At 44.8% G+C, this 20,092-nt stretch overlaps 1 protein-coding gene across 1 annotated transcript in view; it reads right to left on the bottom strand.

The window, feature by feature from the left end:
• The window catches only part of LOC133973811 (dihydropyrimidinase-related protein 5-like), a 28,911-nt gene extending 8,819 nt beyond the window's left edge, over nucleotides 1-20,092 (bottom strand). The window contains exons 1-3 of the mRNA XM_062411868.1: nucleotides 19,959-20,092; nucleotides 1,288-1,393; nucleotides 446-595 (exon numbers count right to left, since the gene is read on the bottom strand). Coding sequence (XP_062267852.1) covers nucleotides 446-595; nucleotides 1,288-1,389 — 252 coding nt within the window. The 5' untranslated portion in view covers nucleotides 1,390-1,393; nucleotides 19,959-20,092. The remainder of the gene's footprint in view (nucleotides 1-445; nucleotides 596-1,287; nucleotides 1,394-19,958) is intronic.

The raw sequence follows: 20,092 nt of genomic DNA, 5'->3' as shown, positions 1-20,092 counted from the left end.
ACAACAGCAACAACATCACACAACATCTTCCTGAACACGCCCGATGCTGCGGGCGGTAATTAACACGCTGCCTCTCTTTTGAATTTTTAAAATCTCCTAATTATTAAATCCTCTGGGTCTCGGGTTGATCACTGGGAAAATATGTAGAGCAATCCAAGTGGAAATTAGCTCATAACCCCCCCCCCCCGTATGAATGAGGACTGAACAGCTGAGTGTGTCTTTGCGTTCCGCTGCACACGTGTGACAGCTGTTTGGGTTTGCATCACACAGGGAACACGTGTGTGGTCATCGACGAATATTTAAATACAGACGAGACAGAGGAAGAAAGTATGTCTGTGACCTACAGCTGTCTCTGGGGTCTAAATGCGTTCGATAATAGGTCACCCTGTGCTTACCTCCTGTAGTCATAACACAGCAAAGTGTGTGTCTGTGTGTGTGTGTGTACCTTGGTCCCACTGTAGAAGTCCTCCTGGATGCTGGCGTTCATGAAGGTCTGCTCCAGGTGCACACTGGTGTCTATGCCGCCCGGCAGCACCAGCTTCCCAGAGGCATCGATCACCTTGGCCCCGCCCGGGATCATCAGCTCCTTACCAACCTGCCGGAGACGACAACAACGTTCAAATCACACAACTCTGCTACACACTGTATAGTCACCTCTACCTTGCATTTGAACAGGACTGTCATGGTGCTGGAAGAGCCGCTGTCAAAAAAGTGGCATGTAGTACTGCTGTAGGAATGTGTGTGAATGGGTGAATGTGGTTTGTAGTGAAAAGAGTTTTGAGTGATCATTTAAACTAGAAAAGCAAAGTAAAAGTACCATTAACTCCTAAAATATATTACTACTGGTAGATTAGAGCAAACAACAATATTAATTAATTAATATTTCAGAAGCAATATCAATCCACAGCCTGAATCAATGACAGAAAGTAAATCTGTGTTTGTTCACAGGTTGGACTCGAGCACCTTCTGACATCAACGCTGTTTTTTGTGATAAAAATAGTTCCATGTTTCAGCAGAACTTTAAAAGAGCTTTGATTAAAATGCATCTTCTTCACATGACAGCAGCCCGTGAGCTAATTTTAGTGTTTGCTGTCAGTGAGTCCTTCGTTCTCCTCGTATTGTTTTATTGTGAAATGAGTCCACGGGAACAGCTGGGGGTACATGGGGGGGGGGGGGGGGGGGAAGCAAATGTGTCGGTATCCATACTGGTGTGTTGTGTGCCTGAGGTGAATTAGATGTGACAGTACTGTTTGTATTCTAACGTGTCAGACAGAGTGGGTGGGTTACCTGCTGAATGATGCCATTCTCGATGTAGACGTCTGCTTCCTGGGTGAAATCATCATTCACCACCTTCCCTCCCTTGATGAGGATACGCATGTTGGCAGCCATTGTCCTACAAGAAGAACCAGAAGGTATATTCAAATTATAATGTGTGGGGAAAAGTGTGTATTGCCACGAGGATTTAACATTCAGCTCATTAATAAAACCACAGCTTGATTATTTCTGATGAGACTCAAACAAACTGAGAGGAACCTTCCATAAACATTCCTCTGTGTGTGTCTGTGTGTGTGTGTGTGTGTATTCTGCATGGATGCCTGTATGCAATGTGTTTCAGGGGCAGAGCACAATGGTTTCCCAGTCACGCAGAATCAACTCAGAAAGATGGAGGGGGGAGAATAGAGGGAGGAAGAGCAGAAAGGGAGGAGGGGAGCAGGAGAGAGAACAGAATGAGAGGGGAGGAAAGATCTGGAGCCTGAGATCTGTTCCTCAACCAGATGGGACCAAAACGGGATTTTTGGTTTTTGTGTTTCCTTTAATTTGTCTTGTAGAATCACACATCTTGCACGGTGTCTGGTAGATAGATAGTGTAAGTCCTAATAAACCCAGAACTCAACTCACATCGGTGGGTTACTGGTCTGATATTGAACAGAGAGCTTCTGGGATCAGGTCAGACTCCAGTGGAGCTCAGAGGAGATGGAGGGGAGACGGAGGGATAGAAAGAGGAAGAGAAAAACTGATAGAAGAGGAGTAACAAAGAGATGGCTGTGCAGACGTGAATGGTAAAGGGGTTGTGACTGCGGTAAACAAGGCAGTTGTGGTGGTGGTGGTGGTGGTGTGTGTATGTGTGTGTGGGGGGGGGGGGGGGGGTTGCGGTATGTAAAGCACTGCCCTGGAGGCCTGGCAGCCATGAGAAAAGAGTGGTTTCCCAGGAGATGCGAACTGGAGTGCTTTCACTGGGGAAAAGGGGGCTACACATACACACACACAACTATAGACGCACGCATACTGACACACAATAAAAAACATACAACGGCATGTATGTCATAGCATGGTGAGGCATACTAATGCAACTGCATGACTGATTTGCAAATTTGAATCCACGTTATTATAAAATCGACACTGAAATCGGCATTTCCTTTTAATTAAATACAAACACAATCATTTATGTAGTTCTCTACGTGAGAAACAAACAACTAAGAAAAGCAAGAAGAAATTGTGAACTTCACAGAAACAGAGTTGTGTGTCCACAAACTGTTGGCGTCTTTAACTGATATTTAAAGAGGGAAACTGCTGTCGTCACTATTTTCCAGTCAGATTGGTTCAGCTGACAGACCGTGCGTGTGTGTGTGTGTGTGTGTGTGTGTGTGTGACACTGCCGGCTTTGTGCGTCTGTGAGGACTGTAAAGCCAAAGGAAATTAAAGTCAACTTATATAATTGACATTTTGGACAGTGACACCTTTAATACTCACAAACAAACAGTGAGCCCCCAACCCCCCACCCCCCCAGCTGCTGGCAGGGGAGGGGGGGGTGCCCTTGTGGGTCATCTGTCAATTACTCCCTGTTATACTCTCACATGACGGATGATGGGAACACACTGTTACCATGTTGACACCTGATTCAAATATGAAAGCAGGAACCAAGAAACGTCAAATTAGTTACAGAGGAACAGTTGGAGCCAATTGACTATTTGGATATTGGACTAACAGACTGTGACATATGTGATCTATCTAATCACAGAATATTAAAATATCAGCTCTTCTAATATGAAATTTTTGTCCTTCTGTGACATTTGTAGAATAGAAACACTTATTACAGATGACGTGAATCGACTTGAAGTGATGTGTTACGACGTGATGGAGGTGACGGAGGAGACGTGAAGTTCACTGAGGTGTTTGTGAGGAGCTGTGAGGAGACGTGATGGAGTCTGAGGAGTCGTGAGGACAATGTGAGGAGGAGCAGAATGGGCCTCAATGGATTGAGGATATTTTCAGTGGTGAAACCCTCGAGTTAACCAATGAGCTGAAAAATATCCTCAGAAATCACATTAAAGGATGAGACCCAAGACCACCTCTCAACAAGGTAATTTAATTATGTTCTAGTTTATAATCGAAAGGACAAAAAAAACACCTACATGATCATTAATAACTTCACACAAACAATCGCCTGAACAAAACAGTTTTAATGACAGAACATGTAAACTCTAAGTGTAAATAGACAACTGTCAGTTAGAGATCAAAGACATCTCATCCCCTTTGTAGAAAAATAAGCAGCAGTTAATTGTTCTGAATGTGTAAGAATATAACGTAAGATATGTCATGTGGATAAAGTGTCATAGGGCCGGTTCCATAGACTTTGGTTCCCAGGTGCTGAAGCTGAAGGAGAACAACTGCACATTCTGAACCTCGCTCCCACAATATGTTAAGGTCCTGTGACATGGTGATGTTTTGCAGAGCTGGTAAAAGTCAGACAATTTCTAACCAGCTTGCATCGTGTTATGTCGAGGTAGCTACCGCTGCTACTGACATCAACAGTCAATATTTGGGGGCGTGGCTTGTTGGAAAGCCACGCCCCCAGCTGTGATGTCAGCTGTCCTCGATGCCTTTCTCTTTGGTGAGTGTGTTCTCCCTTTAGTGTGTACTCTTTAGTGCATGCTCTCTTTGGTGAGTGTGTTCGCCCTTTCGTGTGTACTCTTTAGTGCGTGTTCTCATAGGTGTGTTATCTCTTTGTTTTTTGTTTTTCCTCTAGTTGATAGGTGAATGCTCGATGTAGTCTACGGCAAACCGAGAGAGCACTTACTATCACTTACTATCCCTACCCTGGACATACAAGGATATTCAACCTGATATTTAAACGCCAAGCCAATTACAGAAGTATTGGAAAACAATATCAGAAACAACAATATGGACATCGACAGCATTTTGACCATTGTAACGTCCTATTTCGAAGGCATGACATCAGATCAATGGAATCTTTTGAAAGCGGGCCAACCTGATGTGGCCACAATAACTCTACTGGGAGAGAAACTGCTGGAAATTGTCTATTTACAGACACAATCCACCCTAAAGGGTCATGTGAGCACCGCTGGGCCTGTGTCTCTGAATGGTGTGATTTGCTCTTTGGGCAACACACTTCCTCAGATTTTTGCTCAGGCTCTTGATGTTCAAGACGAGGTTAAGCTGGTCAGCTCAGACAAGTTGACAAGGTTGATCGCTAAAGAGATTGCAGAGTGTGTCAACTCTGTCCTCTCCATGAGCGTGGACAGTGGGAAGGAAACCATTCCTCGTATCACACCTCCAAAAAGACTGCAATGTCTGATTCAACAGGCCGGCCAAATGATCAAAGGACTCATGAGGAACCTGAAACGTGAGTGTGCACCTTGCAAGAGCACAAAGAAGGTCGGTCAGTCATCATCCTCATCTTCAAAGACAATCTCAGAAGACAGAGAAAGTCTTTTGTCTGAAACATCCCAAACTGTCCAGGAGATCATCAAGGATGAGGTCTCTCAGTTCACCAAATCTTCTTCAGATGAAATTTCAAACTCTGCTTATGAGCAGTTGGAATCTGGCTCCACTCTGGAGATGAAGAAGGTTGCAGATGACGTTGCTGAGGTGATTGTGGATGAAATCATGATGCAAAACCAAGATGATCTAGAAGCAGCCCAAAGCTCACCCTCTCTGAAGAAAGTGTGTGGAAGGATTAAGACATGCGCTGCAAAGCAGTTTGCCCAAGCGTCCATTGGTCATCTTGTGGAGAGACTTAATATCAAGTACTTTGACAGCCCTGACAACCCTGCCTTCGACAAGGTGTTAAGTAGGCAGTCAATTCAGTCTGTCATGAATGAAATTGACGCTCTGCTTCCAACAGTAGTTGGTGAGATAGAGCAGGGGCAGAATGGGTCTCCATGGATTGAGGATATCCTCAGTGGTGAAACCCTTGTGTTAACCAATGAGCTGAAAAATATCCTCAGCAATCACATTGAAAGGATGAGACCCAAGACCACCTCAGGACCAAAGCGCTTAAGCATAATGGTTTTACCGCCACCTGCTATCATATCAGCTGACCTCCTTGCCATGGTGTGGTGTTTCCTTGGAGTAATGAGGTGGTGGCTTCACACACAGTCAGAACCTCTCACTTCCAGGGTGATAACACTTACTTTGGAAAAAGCTGTGTCAGAGGGCTCGATCGGTGGGGCCAGTCTGCCTTCGGATGAAAGTCAAGGGTCTGGCTCAGAAAGCGAGGTGACCCCTGCTGAATTCACTGAAGAATTCAGCGAAGAGCAAGAGTCAACAGAGGACGGAAGAAAAGTATCCATCAGGGTAATTGTTATGAAGCTGGTTTCGAGGATCTTTAGAAAAGCAAAGGTGTTGGACACGCTCAGATCCCCAAACGCCCTCATCGAGCGTCTGTTCGAGAACATATGGGTCAAAATCCAGGATGAAGATTTTGAGATCACCCCAAGAATGATGCAACGCCTGGACAAAGTCATTTTCCAAAAAATCAGCAAAAAGTGGACCAGTGCTTCAAGTGTGCTTTTGGAATTGGAAATGGCAGACCCAGCCCTGGAAGAATATATTGTTTCTTCCTTCAAACATCAGCTTATGTCACCAAGTTCCTGTGGATTTTTCTCCTGTTTTGGCTTCTCCAAATTCTTTTCATTAAAATCTTACTTCTTTTAACAACAGTGTTGTTTGTTTCTCATGTGTTTGGGCTTTTCAGACAGATTGCTCCTCTCTATGCCTCTGTGTAAGACTCCTGTTGTTCGGGTTTCCTCCTACTTTGCCTCCAACTTAAGGCCGAATTATAGTCCTGCGACTGCAACCGCGAAAGGCCACGCAGTTTCATCGACGGACTCGTTTTGATTTATGCTTTTCTAACGTGTTGCATGTGTTGCAACGCAATTCACCGCCAGAACACTAGGCGGTGTAACGTTGTTTGTCCAAAATAAAACACACAAAGAAGAGACGTCTTCTTCTTCGTCGACCGTTTATTTAGATCGCCACTCCGGCTCCTCATAGCCTATTTCTGGCAGACAAATCGGCCAGTCAGTGACGGGTTACACAAGTGGTCATACTTTCGGATCTCTTCTGCCAAGTGCTCATCTATTTGGTCCATATTCATTCTTCTAAATCTTCCCTGATTTCCGCGTATTGTGGGGCATGAAACCGGAAACTAGACTCCGGACGGGATGTAGTAAGCCGACCAATCACAAGCCTTGCGGGCTGCGTGAGGCTTAAGTCGCTTTGTCGTATAGTTAGAAAAATTGGCGAACAACCCGACTTTAATTCGGCCTTTAGTTAACACAGTACAGAATCTCACAACTGAGAGTGTGTTTATGTGCATGTGTGAGAGTAAGAGAGGGAAACAGGGGGAAAAAATGAGAGAGAGTTTATTGAGGGAATGGGGGAAAAGGAGGGTTGTTCGTGAACATGTGAGTTGTAACCTGGCAGGTGACTAGCTTGTTGGTATAACCTTGCAGCTTCAATCCAAACAACTGAAGCAAGCACATGTGTGTGTCTGTGTGTGTGTGTGTGTGTGTGTGTGTGTGTGTGTGTTTTCCACATGACAATGTTTCCTTGTATAGTTTGCTGACATTCTCAACAAGGTAATTTATTCATGTTCTAGTTTATAATTCCCAAAAAACAAGTCAGCAAAATAAATCTAAAGACAAAAAAACACCTACATGATCATTAATCAGTTCACACAAACAATCGCCTGAACAAAACTGTTTTAATGACAGAACATGTAAACTCTAAGTGTAAATAGAAAGCTGTCAGTTAGAGATCAAAGACATCTCATCCCCTTTGTAGAAAAATAAGCAGCAGTTAATTGTTCTGAATGTGTAAGAATATAACGTAAGATACGTCATGTGGATAAAGTGTCATAGGGCCGGTTCCATAGACTTTGGTTCCCAGGTGCTGCAGCTGAAGGAGAACAACTGCACGTTCTGAACCTCGCTCCCACAATATGTTAAGGTCCTGTGACATGGTGATGTTTTGCAGAGCTGGTAAAAGTTAGACAATTTCTAACCAGCTTGCATCGTGTTATGTCGAGGTAGCTACCGCTGCTACCGACATCAACAGTCAATATGTGGGGGCGTGGCTTGTTGGAAAACCACGCCCCCAGCTGTGATGTCAGCTGTCCTCGATGCCGTTCTCTTTGGTGAGTTTGTTCTCCCTTTAGTGTGTACTCTTCAGTGCGTGTTCTCTTTGGTGAGTGTGTTCGCCTCTTTAGTGTGTACTCTTTAGTGCGTGTTCTCATAGGTGTGTTATCTCTTTGTTTTTTGTTTTTCCTCTAGTTGATAGGTGAATGCTCGATGTAGTCTCCGGCAAACCGAGAGAGCACTTACTATCACTTACTATCCCTACCCTGGAATACAAGTATATTCAACCTGATATTTAAACGCCAAGCCAATTACAGAAGTATTGGAAAACAATATCAGAAACAACAATATGGACATCGACAGCATTTTGACCATTGTGACGTCCTACTTCGAAGGCATGACATTGGAACAATGGAATCTTTCGAAAGCGGGCCAACCTGATGTGGCCACAATAACTCTACTGGGAGAGAAACTGCTGGAAATTGTCTATTTACAGACACAATCCACCCTAAAGGGTCATGTGAGCACCGCTGGGCCTGTGTCTCTGAATGGTGTGATTTGCTCTTTGGGCAACACACTTCCTCAGATTTTTGCTAAGGCTCTTGATGTTCAAGATGAGGTCAAGCTGGTCAGCTCAGACAAGTTGACAAGGTTGATCGCTAAAGAGATTGCAGAGTGTGTCAACTCTGTCCTCTCCATGAGCGTGGACAGTGGGAAGCAAACCATTCCTCGTATCACACCTCCAAAAAGACTGCAATGTCTGATTCAACAGGCCGGCCAAATGATCAAAGGACTCATGAGGAACCTGAAACGTGAGTGTGCACCTTGTAAGAGCACAAAGAAGGTCGGTCACCCATCATCCTCATCTTCAAAGACAATCTCAGAAGACAGAGAAAGTCTTTTGTCTGAAACATCCCAAACTTTCCAGGAGATCATCAAGGATGAGGTCTCTCAGTTCACCAAATCTTCTTCAGATGAAATTTCCGACTCTGCTTATGAGCAGTTGGAATCTGGCTCCACTCTGGAGATGAAGAAGGTTGCAGATGACGTTGCTGAGGTGATTGTGGATGAAATCATGATGCAAAACCAAGATGATCTAGAAGCAGCCCAAAGCTCACCCTCTTTGAAGAAAGTGTGTGGAAGGATTAAGACATGCGCTGCAAAACAGTTTGCCCAAGCGTCCATTGGTCATCTTGTGGAGAGACTTAATATCAAGTACTTTGACAGCCCTGACAACCCTGCCTTCGACAAGGTGTTAAGTAGGCAGTCAATTCAGTCTGTCATGAATGAAATTGACGCTCTGCTTCCAACAGTAGTTGGTGAGATAGAGCAGGGGCAGAATGGGTCTCCATGGATTGAGGATTTCCTCAGTGGTGAAACCCTTGTGTTAACCAATGAGCTGAAAAATATCCTCAGCAATCACATTGAAAGGATGAGACCCAAGACCACCTCAGGACCAAAGCGCTTAAGCATAATGGTTTTACCGCCACCTGCTATCATATCAGCTGACCTCCTTGCCATGGTGTGGTGTTTCCTTGGAGTAATGAGGTGGTGGCTTCACACACAGTCAGAACCTCTCACTTCCAGGGTGATAACACTTACTTTGGAAAAAGCTGTGTCAGAGGGCTCGATCGGTGGGGCCAGTCTGCCTTCGGATGAAAGTCAAGGGTCTGGCTCAGAAAGCGAGGTGACCCCTGCTGAATTCACTGAAGAATTCAGCGAAGAGCAAGAGTCAACAGAGGACGGAAGAAAAGTATCCATCAGGGTAATTGTTATGAAGCTGGTTTCGAGGATCTTTAGAAAAGCAAAGGTGTTGGACACGCTCAGATCCCCAAACGCCCTCATCGAGCGTCTGTTCGAGAACATATGGGTCAAAATCCAGGATGAAGATTTTGAGATCACCCCAAGAATGATGCAACGCCTGGACAAAGTCATTTTCCAAAAAATCAGCAAAAAGTGGACCAGTGCTTCAAGTGTGCTTTTGGAATTGGAAATGGCAGACCCAGCCCTGGAAGAATATATTGTTTCTTCCTTCAAACATCAGCTTATGTCACCAAGTTCCTATGGATTTTTCTCCTGTTTTGGCTTCTCCAAATTCTTTTCATTAAAATCTTACTTCTTTTAACAACAGTGTTGTTTGTTTCTCATGTGTTTGGGCTTTTCAGACAGATTGCTCCTCTCTATGCCTCTGTGTAAGACTCCTGTTGTTCGGGTTTCGTCCTACTTTGCCTCCCACTTAAGGCCGAATTATAGTCCTGCGACTGCAACCGCGAAAGGCCACGCAGTTTCATCGACGGACTCGTTTTGATTTATGCTTTTCTAACGTGTTGCACGTGTTGCAACGCAATTCACCGCCAGAACACTAGGCGGTGTAACGTTGTTTGTCGAAAATAAAACACACAAAGAAGAGACGTCTTCTTCTTCGTCGACCGTTTATTTAGATCGCCACTCCGGCTCCTCATAGCCTATTTCTGGCAGACAAATCGGCCAGTCAGTGACGGGTTACACAAGTGGTCATACTTTCGGATCTCTTCTGCCAAGTGCTCATCTATTTGGTCCATATTCATTCTTCTAAATCTTCCCTGATTTCCGCGTATTGTGGGGCATGAAACCGGAAACTAGACTCCGGACGGGATGTAGTAAGCCGACCAATCACAAGCCTTGCGGGCTGCGTGAGGCTTAAGTCGCTTTGTCGTATAGTTAGAAAAATTGGCGAACAACCCGACTTTAATTCGGCCTTTAGTTAACACAGTACAGAATCTCCCAACTGAGAGTGTGTTTATGTGCATGTGTGAGAGTAAGAGAGGGAAACAGGGGGAAAAAATGAGAGAGAGTTTATTGAGGGAATGGGGGAAAAGGAGGGTTGTTCGTGAACATGTGAGTTGTAACCTGGCAGGTGACTAGCTTGTTGGTATAACCTTGCAGCTTCAATCCAAACAACTGAAGCAAGCACATGTGTGTGTCTGTGTGTGTGTGTGTGTGTGTGTGTGTGTGTGTTTTCCACATGACAATGTTTCCTTGTATAGTTTGCTGACATTCTCAACAAGGTAATTTATTCATGTTCTAGTTTATAATTCCCAAAAAACAAGTCAGCAAAATAAATCTAAAGACAAAAAAAAACCTACATGTTCATTAATCAGTTCACACAAACAATCGCCTGAACAAAACTGTTTTAATGACAGAACATGTAAACTCTAAGTGTAAATAGAAAGCTGTCAGTTAGAGATCAAAGACATCTCATCCCCTTTGTAGAAAAATAAGCAGCAGTTAATTGTTCTGAATGTGTAAGAATATAACGTAAGATACGTCATGTGGATAAAGTGTCATAGGGCCGGTTCCATAGACTCTGGTTCCCAGGTGCTGCAGCTGAAGGAGAACAACTGCACGTTCTGAACCTCGCTCCCACAATATGTTAAGGTCCTGTGACATGGTGATGTTTTGCAGAGCTGGTAAAAGTTAGACAATTTCTAACCAGCTTGCATCGTGTTATGTCGAGGTAGCTACCGCTGCTACCGACATCAACAGTCAATATGTGGGGGCGTGGCTTGTTGGAAAGCCACGCCCCCAGCTGTGATGTCAGCTGTCCTCGATGCCTTTCTCTTTGGTGAGTTTGTTCTCTCTTTAGTGTGTACTCTTCAGTGCGTGTTCTCTTTGGTGAGTGTGTTCGCCTCTTTAGTGTGTACTCTTTAGTGCGTGTTCTCATAGGTGTGTTATCTCTTTGTTTTTTGTTTTTCCTCTAGTTGATAGGTGAATGCTCGATGTAGTCTCCGGCAAACCGAGAGAGCACTTACTATCACTTACTATCCCTACCCTGGAATACAAGTATATTCAACCTGATATTTAAACGCCAAGCCAATTACAGAAGTATTGGAAAACAATATCAGAAACAACAATATGGACATCGACAGCATTTTGACCATTGTGACGTCCTACTTCGAAGGCATGACATTGGAACAATGGAATCTTTCGAAAGCGGGCCAACCTGATGTGGCCACAATAACTCTACTGGGAGAGAAACTGCTGGAAATTGTCTATTTACAGACACAATCCACCCTAAAGGGTCATGTGAGCACCGCTGGGCCTGTGTCTCTGAATGGTGTGATTTGCTCTTTGGGCAACACACTTCCTCAGATTTTTGCTAAGGCTCTTGATGTTCAAGATGAGGTCAAGCTGGTCAGCTCAGACAAGTTGACAAGGTTGATCGCTAAAGAGATTGCAGAGTGTGTCAACTCTGTCCTCTCCATGAGCGTGGACAGTGGGAAGCAAACCATTCCTCGTATCACACCTCCAAAAAGACTGCAATGTCTGATTCAACAGGCCGGCCAAATGATCAAAGGACTCATGAGGAACCTGAAACGTGAGTGTGCACCTTGTGAGAGCACAAAGAAGGTCGGTCACCCATCATCCTCATCTTCAAAGACAATCTCAGAAGACAGAGAAAGTCTTTTGTCTGAAACATCCCAAACTTTCCAGGAGATCATCAAGGATGAGGTCTCTCAGTTCACCAAATCTTCTTCAGATGAAATTTCCGACTCTGCTTATGAGCAGTTGGAATCTGGCTCCACTCTGGAGATGAAGAAGGTTGCAGATGACGTTGCTGAGGTGATTGTGGATGAAATCATGATGCAAAACCAAGATGATCTAGAAGCAGCCCAAAGCTCACCCTCTTTGAAGAAAGTGTGTGGAAGGATTAAGACATGCGCTGCAAAACAGTTTGCCCAAGCGTCCATTGGTCATCTTGTGGAGAGACTTAATATCAAGTACTTTGACAGCCCTGACAACCCTGCCTTTGACAAGGTGTTAAGTAGGCAGTCAATTCAGTCTGTCATGAATGAAATTGACGCTCTGCTTCCAACAGTAGTTGGTGAGATAGAGCAGGGGCAGAATGGGTCTCAATGGATTGAGGATATCCTCAGTGGTGCAACCCTTGTGTTAACCAATGAGCTGAAAAATATCCTCAGCAATCACATTGAAAGGATGAGACCCAAGACCACCTCAGGACCAAAGCGCTTAAGCATAATGGTTTTACCGCCACCTGCTATCATATCAGCTGACCTCCTTGCCATGGTGTGGTGTTTCCTTGGAGTAATGAGGTGGTGGCTTCACACACAGTCAGAACCTCTCACTTCCAGGGTGATAACACTTACTTTGGAAAAAGCTGTGTCAGAGGGCTCGATCGGTGGGGCCAGTCTGCCTTCGGATGAAAGTCAAGGGTCTGGCTCAGAAAGCGAGGTGACCCCTGCTGAATTCACTGAAGAATTCAGCGAAGAGCAAGAGTCAACAGAGGACGGAAGAAAAGTATCCATCAGGGTAATTGTTATGAAGCTGGTTTCGAGGATCTTTAGAAAAGCAAAGGTGTTGGACACGCTCAGATCCCCAAACGCCCTCATCGAGCGTCTGTTCGAGAACATATGGGTCAAAATCCAGGATGAAGATTTTGAGATCACCCCAAGAATGATGCAACGCCTGGACAAAGTCATTTTCCAAAAAATCAGCAAAAAGTGGACCAGTGCTTCAAGTGTGCTTTTGGAATTGGAAATGGCAGACCCAGCCCTGGAAGAATATATTGTTTCTTCCTTCAAACATCAGCTTATGTCACCAAGTTCCTATGGATTTTTCTCCTGTTTTGGCTTCTCCAAATTCTTTTCATTAAAATCTTACTTCTTTTAACAACAGTGTTGTTTGTTTCTCATGTGTTTGGGCTTTTCAGACAGATTGCTCCTCTCTATGCCTCTGTGTAAGACTCCTGTTGTTCGGGTTTCCTCCTACTTTGCCTCCCACTTAAGGCCGAATTATAGTCCTGCGACTGCAACCGCGAAAGGCCACGCAGTTTCATCGACGGACTCGTTTTGATTTATGCTTTTCTAACGTGTTGCACGTGTTGCAACGCAATTCACCGCCAGAACACTAGGCGGTGTAACGTTGTTTGTCGAAAATAAAACACACAAAGAAGAGACGTCTTCTTCTTCGTCGACCGTTTATTTAGATCGCCACTCCGGCTCCTCATAGCCTATTTCTGGCAGACAAATCGGCCAGTCAGTGACGGGTTACACAAGTGGTCATACTTTCGGATCTCTTCTGCCAAGTGCTCATCTATTTGGTCCATATTCATTCTTCTAAATCTTCCCTGATTTCCGCGTATTGTGGGGCATGAAACCGGAAACTAGACTCCGGACGGGATGTAGTAAGCCGACCAATCACAAGCCTTGCGGGCTGCGTGAGGCTTAAGTCGCTTTGTCGTATAGTTAGAAAAATTGGCGAACAACCCGACTTTAATTCGGCCTTTAGTTAACACAGTACAGAATCTCCCAACTGAGAGTGTGTTTATGTGCATGTGTGAGAGTAAGAGAGGGAAACAGGGGGAAAAAATGAGAGAGAGTTTATTGAGGGAATGGGGGAAAAGGAGGGTTGTTCGTGAACATGTGAGTTGTAACCTGGCAGGTGACTAGCTTGTTGGTATAACCTTGCAGCTTCAATCCAAACAACTGAAGCAAGCACATGTGTGTGTCTGTGTGTGTGTGTGTGTGTGTGTGTGTGTGTGTTTTCCACATGACAATGTTTCCTTGTATAGTTTGCTGACATTCTCAACAAGGTAATTTATTCATGTTCTAGTTTATAATTCCCAAAAAACAAGTCAGCAAAATAAATCTAAAGACAAAAAAAAACCTACATGTTCATTAATCAGTTCACACAAACAATCGCCTGAACAAAACTGTTTTAATGACAGAACATGTAAACTCTAAGTGTAAATAGAAAGCTGTCAGTTAGAGATCAAAGACATCTCATCCCCTTTGTAGAAAAATAAGCAGCAGTTAATTGTTCTGAATGTGTAAGAATATAACGTAAGATACGTCATGTGGATAAAGTGTCATAGGGCCGGTTCCATAGACTCTGGTTCCCAGGTGCTGCAGCTGAAGGAGAACAACTGCACGTTCTGAACCTCGCTCCCACAATATGTTAAGGTCCTGTGACATGGTGATGTTTTGCAGAGCTGGTAAAAGTTAGACAATTTCTAACCAGCTTGCATCGTGTTATGTCGAGGTAGCTACCGCTGCTACCGACATCAACAGTCAATATGTGGGGGCGTGGCTTGTTGGAAAGCCACGCCCCCAGCTGTGATGTCAGCTGTCCTCGATGCCGTTCTCTTTGGTGAGTTTGTTCTCTCTTTAGTGTGTACTCTTCAGTGCGTGTTCTCTTTGGTGAGTGTGTTCGCCTCTTTAGTGTGTACTCTTTAGTGCGTGTTCTCATAGGTGTGTTATCTCTTTGTTTTTTGTTTTTCCTCTAGTTGATAGGTGAATGCTCGATGTAGTCTCCGGCAAACCGAGAGAGCACTTACTATCACTTACTATCCCTACCCTGGAATACAAGTATATTCAACCTGATATTTAAACGCCAAGCCAATTACAGAAGTATTGGAAAACAATATCAGAAACAACAATATGGACATCGACAGCATTTTGACCATTGTGACGTCCTACTTCGAAGGCATGACATTGGAACAATGGAATCTTTCGAAAGCGGGCCAACCTGATGTGGCCACAATAACTCTACTGGGAGAGAAACTGCTGGAAATTGTCTATTTACAGACACAATCCACCCTAAAGGGTCATGTGAGCACCGCTGGGCCTGTGTCTCTGAATGGTGTGATTTGCTCTTTGGGCAACACACTTCCTCAGATTTTTGCTAAGGCTCTTGATGTTCAAGATGAGGTCAAGCTGGTCAGCTCAGACAAGTTGACAAGGTTGATCGCTAAAGAGATTGCAGAGTGTGTCAACTCTGTCCTCTCCATGAGCGTGGACAGTGGGAAGCAAACCATTCCTCGTATCACACCTCCAAAAAGACTGCAATGTCTGATTCAACAGGCCGGCCAAATGATCAAAGGACTCATGAGGAACCTGAAACGTGAGTGTGCACCTTGTGAGAGCACAAAGAAGGTCGGTCACCCATCATCCTCATCTTCAAAGACAATCTCAGAAGACAGAGAAAGTCTTTTGTCTGAAACATCCCAAACTTTCCAGGAGATCATCAAGGATGAGGTCTCTCAGTTCACCAAATCTTCTTCAGATGAAATTTCCGACTCTGCTTATGAGCAGTTGGAATCTGGCTCCACTCTGGAGATGAAGAAGGTTGCAGATGACGTTGCTGAGGTGATTGTGGATGAAATCATGATGCAAAACCAAGATGATCTAGAAGCAGCCCAAAGCTCACCCTCTTTGAAGAAAGTGTGTGGAAGGATTAAGACATGCGCTGCAAAACAGTTTGCCCAAGCGTCCATTGGTCATCTTGTGGAGAGACTTAATATCAAGTACTTTGACAGCCCTGACAACCCTGCCTTTGACAAGGTGTTAAGTAGGCAGTCAATTCAGTCTGTCATGAATGAAATTGACGCTCTGCTTCCAACAGTAGTTGGTGAGATAGAGCAGGGGCAGAATGGGTCTCAATGGATTGAGGATATCCTCAGTGGTGCAACCCTTGTGTTAACCAATGAGCTGAAAAATATCCTCAGCAATCACATTGAAAGGATGAGACCCAAGACCACCTCCGGACCAAAGCGCTTAAGCATAATGGTTTTACCGCCACCTGCTATCATATCAGCTGACCTCCTTGCCATGGTGTGGTGTTTCCTTGGAGTAATGAGGTGGTGGCTTCACACACAGTCAGAACCTCTGACTTCCAGGGTGATAACACTTACTTTGGAAAAAGCTGTGTCAGAGGGCTCGAGCGGTGGGGCCAGTCTGCCTTCGGATGAAAGTCAAGGGTCTGGCTCAGAAAGCGAGGTGACCCCTGCTGAATTCACTGAAGAATTCAGCGAAGAGCAAGAGTCAACAGAGGACGGAAGAAAAGTATCCATCAGGGTAATTGTTATGAAGCTGGTTTCGAGGATCTTTAGAAAAGCAAAGGTGTTGGACACGCTCAGATCCCCAAACACCCTCATCGAGCGTCTGTTCGAGAACATATGGGTCAAAATCCAGGATGAAGATTTTGAGATCACCCCAAGAATGATGCAACGCCTGGACAAAGTCATTTTCCAAAAAATCAGCAAAAAGTGGACCAGTGCTTCAAGTGTGCTTTTGGAATTGGAAATGGCAGACCCAGCCCTGGAAGAATATATTGTTTCTTCCTTCAAACATCAGCTTATGTCACCAAGTTCCTGTGGATTTTTCTCCTGTTTTGGCTTCTCCAAATTCTTTTCATTAAAAACTTATTTCTTTTAACAACAGTGTTGTTTGTTTCTCATGTGTTTGGGCTTTTCAGACAGATTGCTCCTCTCTATGCCTCTGTGTAAGTCTCCTGTTGTTCGGGCTTCCTCCTACTTTGCCTCCCACTTAAGGCCGAATTATAGTCCTGCTACCGCGGAAGACCACGCAGTTGCATCGACGGACTCGTTTTTATTTAGGCTTCTCTTACGTATTGCAACGCAATTCACCGCCAGAACACTAGGCGGAGTAACGTTGTTTGTCGAAGACAAAACACACAAAGAAGAGACGTCTTCTTCTTCGTCGACCGTTTATTTAGATCGCCACTCCGGCTCCTCGTAGCCTATTTCTGGCAGACAAATCGGCCAGTCAGTGACGGGTTACACAAGTGGTCATACTTTCGGATGTCTTCTGCCAAGTGCTCATCTATTTGGTCCATATTCATTCTTCTAAATCTTCCGTGATTTCCGCGTATTGTGGGGCATGAAACCGGAAACTAGACTCCGGACGGGATGTAGTAAGCCGACCAATCACAAGCCTTGCGGGCTGCGTGAGGCTTAAGTCGCTTTGTCGTATAGTTAGAAAAATTGGCGGACGCACGCAAGACGCCAGAGGGCACGAAAGGGGCGTGTTGCGTGTCTTGCGTGCGTGCGTGCAACCCGACTATAATTCGGCCTTCAGATGGAGTTCACTTTCTGCTGTGTCATGGTGGATATGACAAACACCCACTGAAAAATACACAAACACAGACACACACCATAGAGCATTGCACACTTGCCTCACCAGCTGCTTCAACATGCGCACACAAACACACACACACACAGCCACACCCTCACTCCTCTACTCTCTGCATGCAGACAGTTCTTTAATGGGGTGTTAATTAATAATGAATGTGGAGCAGCAGGCAGACTTAGTTCAGACTCGCAATGTCCCACCATCACAATGTCACACACAGACACACAGACACACACAGCTGCATGACAACATACCGTGGCCATGTAGTTACATCCACACCCACTTCACACTTTTCTGTTTCAACACTTGATGTACTAAAACTATTAATTTAGACCAATTAGAATAAACTGAATTATCAGTATGTTTAAGAGGCAGAGATGCAGTCATAAATAAAGAGGAAATCCAGATAAAGAATGAAATAAATAAAAAGTCTAGAAGAGCTTCAATCTGACATAGTAGCTGCTGAAATCCTCACATGTCTGTTTCCGCACAAGTGCAGACGACATGTGTGGCATGGAAACATGTGTGTGTGTGTGTGTGTGTATGTGTGTGTTGTAAGTGAGAAGAAAGGAGCAGACAGCTGCTGACTTCGGCTGCTTGATCTGCGTAGTAATCGCCACAGGGAGGGATAGTGTAAGGTTTGTGTTTGCACATGAGTGTGAGTGTGTGTGTGTGTCTTTGTGTTTGTGTGTGAGAGAGATAGAGAGAGACACAGAGAGAGAAAGAGAGAGAAAAAACGGCAAAGCTATTTAAAAATCTGAACAAACGTGAATCAGACAAATTTACAACAGAGATAAGAATAGATATTTAACACACACACACACACACACATACACACACACACACACACAGTGGGTGCTGCATAAGAGTGAATAGAACATTAGTGAATCACACACACAGATAAACACACAATAACCACATAACTAACTGGGGCATCACTCCTGAGGATTAGGGGCATCTCTCTATCTCTCTCTCTCTCTCTCTCTCTCTCTCTCTCTCTCTCTCTCTCTCTCTCTCCCCCTCTCTCTCTCCCCCCCTCTCTCTCCCCCTCTCTCTCCCCCTCTCTCTCTCTCTCTGTTCACTCTTTTCATTCTGTACTAGTGTATTTATGTGGAAGATGTCCGGTTGTCTCCATATTTCAGCTTATTGCAGCTTTTCTTTTTGACCTTTGACCTTTCGTCTGACCTGCCCCACCCCCCTCTCTGGTGCCACCTTCAGGCGGTAAATATCAGCTTTGATGAGAGGATGTATGAGACATTCACTGAGCATCTTTTACTTCCTGAGAGGATGATTCACTTTGATTTTGACCTGCAGACTTTTCGATATAGAAGTCCACGTTCCAACATTCATGCATAATATTTAATATTCACACTATTTCCGAAATGGGCTCGTTACACAATCATGCAAACGTTATTTACACGTCTCAATTATAGTATGTTCGAGCAGCTTCTGATTCCTGTTCATTTCCACTCGTCCCTTTCTGGAACAGCATGTCTTAACTCCGCCTCAGAGTCTTCAGGCTTCATCCACATGAACTAACCTGCATTTTAAAATCGTTTTTTAAAGCTAAGACGAGACAAACGTTTTGGGTCTGTTTCATTAATATTCCCCTTTTATATCAGCACCTGAAATCCCACATCATGTGACCATCCGTGTTTCTAATGGAACAGATGATTGGATACAGGAAAACAACATGAGTGGGCCGAGAGCCGAATCATCTGAGTGTTCAGCTCACAGTGATGCACCGATGATCTCATGATCCTCCTGAAGGAACCTCCAATAAGCAACGTGAAGGTGTGTGTGTGTGTGTGTGTGTGTGTGTTTGTGTGTTTGTGTGTGTGTGAAGGCCTCTACACAATCATATCCACACACCAGAGCAGGTGAGAGAGTGCGAAACAAGACAATGGGAAAGGGATGAAAAACTGGAAATCATGTCACACATCAGTGCGGCAGATGAAGGCAATAGCTGTGTAATGCACACACACACACACACACACACAAACACACAAACACAGGCAGGCTCGTTTGTATTCAGGACCACTCCTGCAGACCCTCCTCTTCATCACCACCGTAACTCGACATATTTGGTAAAAGAGAGAATAACGTATAAGCGAACGGCAGACTTACATAACGGGCAACACACACACACACACACAAACACACACACCAGCTTATTGCAAAGAATGGACACCACATACACACACTCAAATATTACACTGAGACTTACTGCACCGATGGCAAACCACACACACAAACACACCGGGTTATTGCATTGATGGCATGCCACGCACACGTACACAAACACACACAGGCACGGACACACACACACACATAGACACATTTCATCACCACACGACGCTACCTTGCATCGTACAATCGGTTATTTTAAATAATGTTTCACTGGATTATTGTGAATTTAATTCGCTGTCATTCATAAAAACATCAGAAATCTAAATTAGCTGCACGATATTAATCCAATGTGACGTCAGCGTCTGTCACTTGCACCTAATGGGATTCGAACGCTTTCACCTCGCGAGTCTAAATCTGGACATCGGAGATAAACCCGTGGAACGTGAGAGTGACCTCCTCCTGCAGCATGGGGTCGATCCCCGCGGGCGTGTGGTCGCGTCCCGGCGGGTCCTACCTGGTGTCGTGTCCGCTTGTCAGAGCCCCTCGGCCGGCCTCGCTCTCCGCTCCTCTCCGTTGCCCGGCTGCAGCAGCACAGTGCGCGCGGACAGCTGGAGCCGCTCGAGCCTCGACATGCGCGTCCGCTGAGCA

Source organism: Platichthys flesus, chromosome 18, assembly GCF_949316205.1.
Source record: "Platichthys flesus chromosome 18, fPlaFle2.1, whole genome shotgun sequence".
Classification (NCBI taxonomy): Eukaryota; Metazoa; Chordata; class Actinopteri; order Pleuronectiformes; family Pleuronectidae; genus Platichthys; species Platichthys flesus.
Note: the sequence above shows the minus strand (reverse complement) of the source record. Positions and strands in the feature narration are given on the sequence as shown.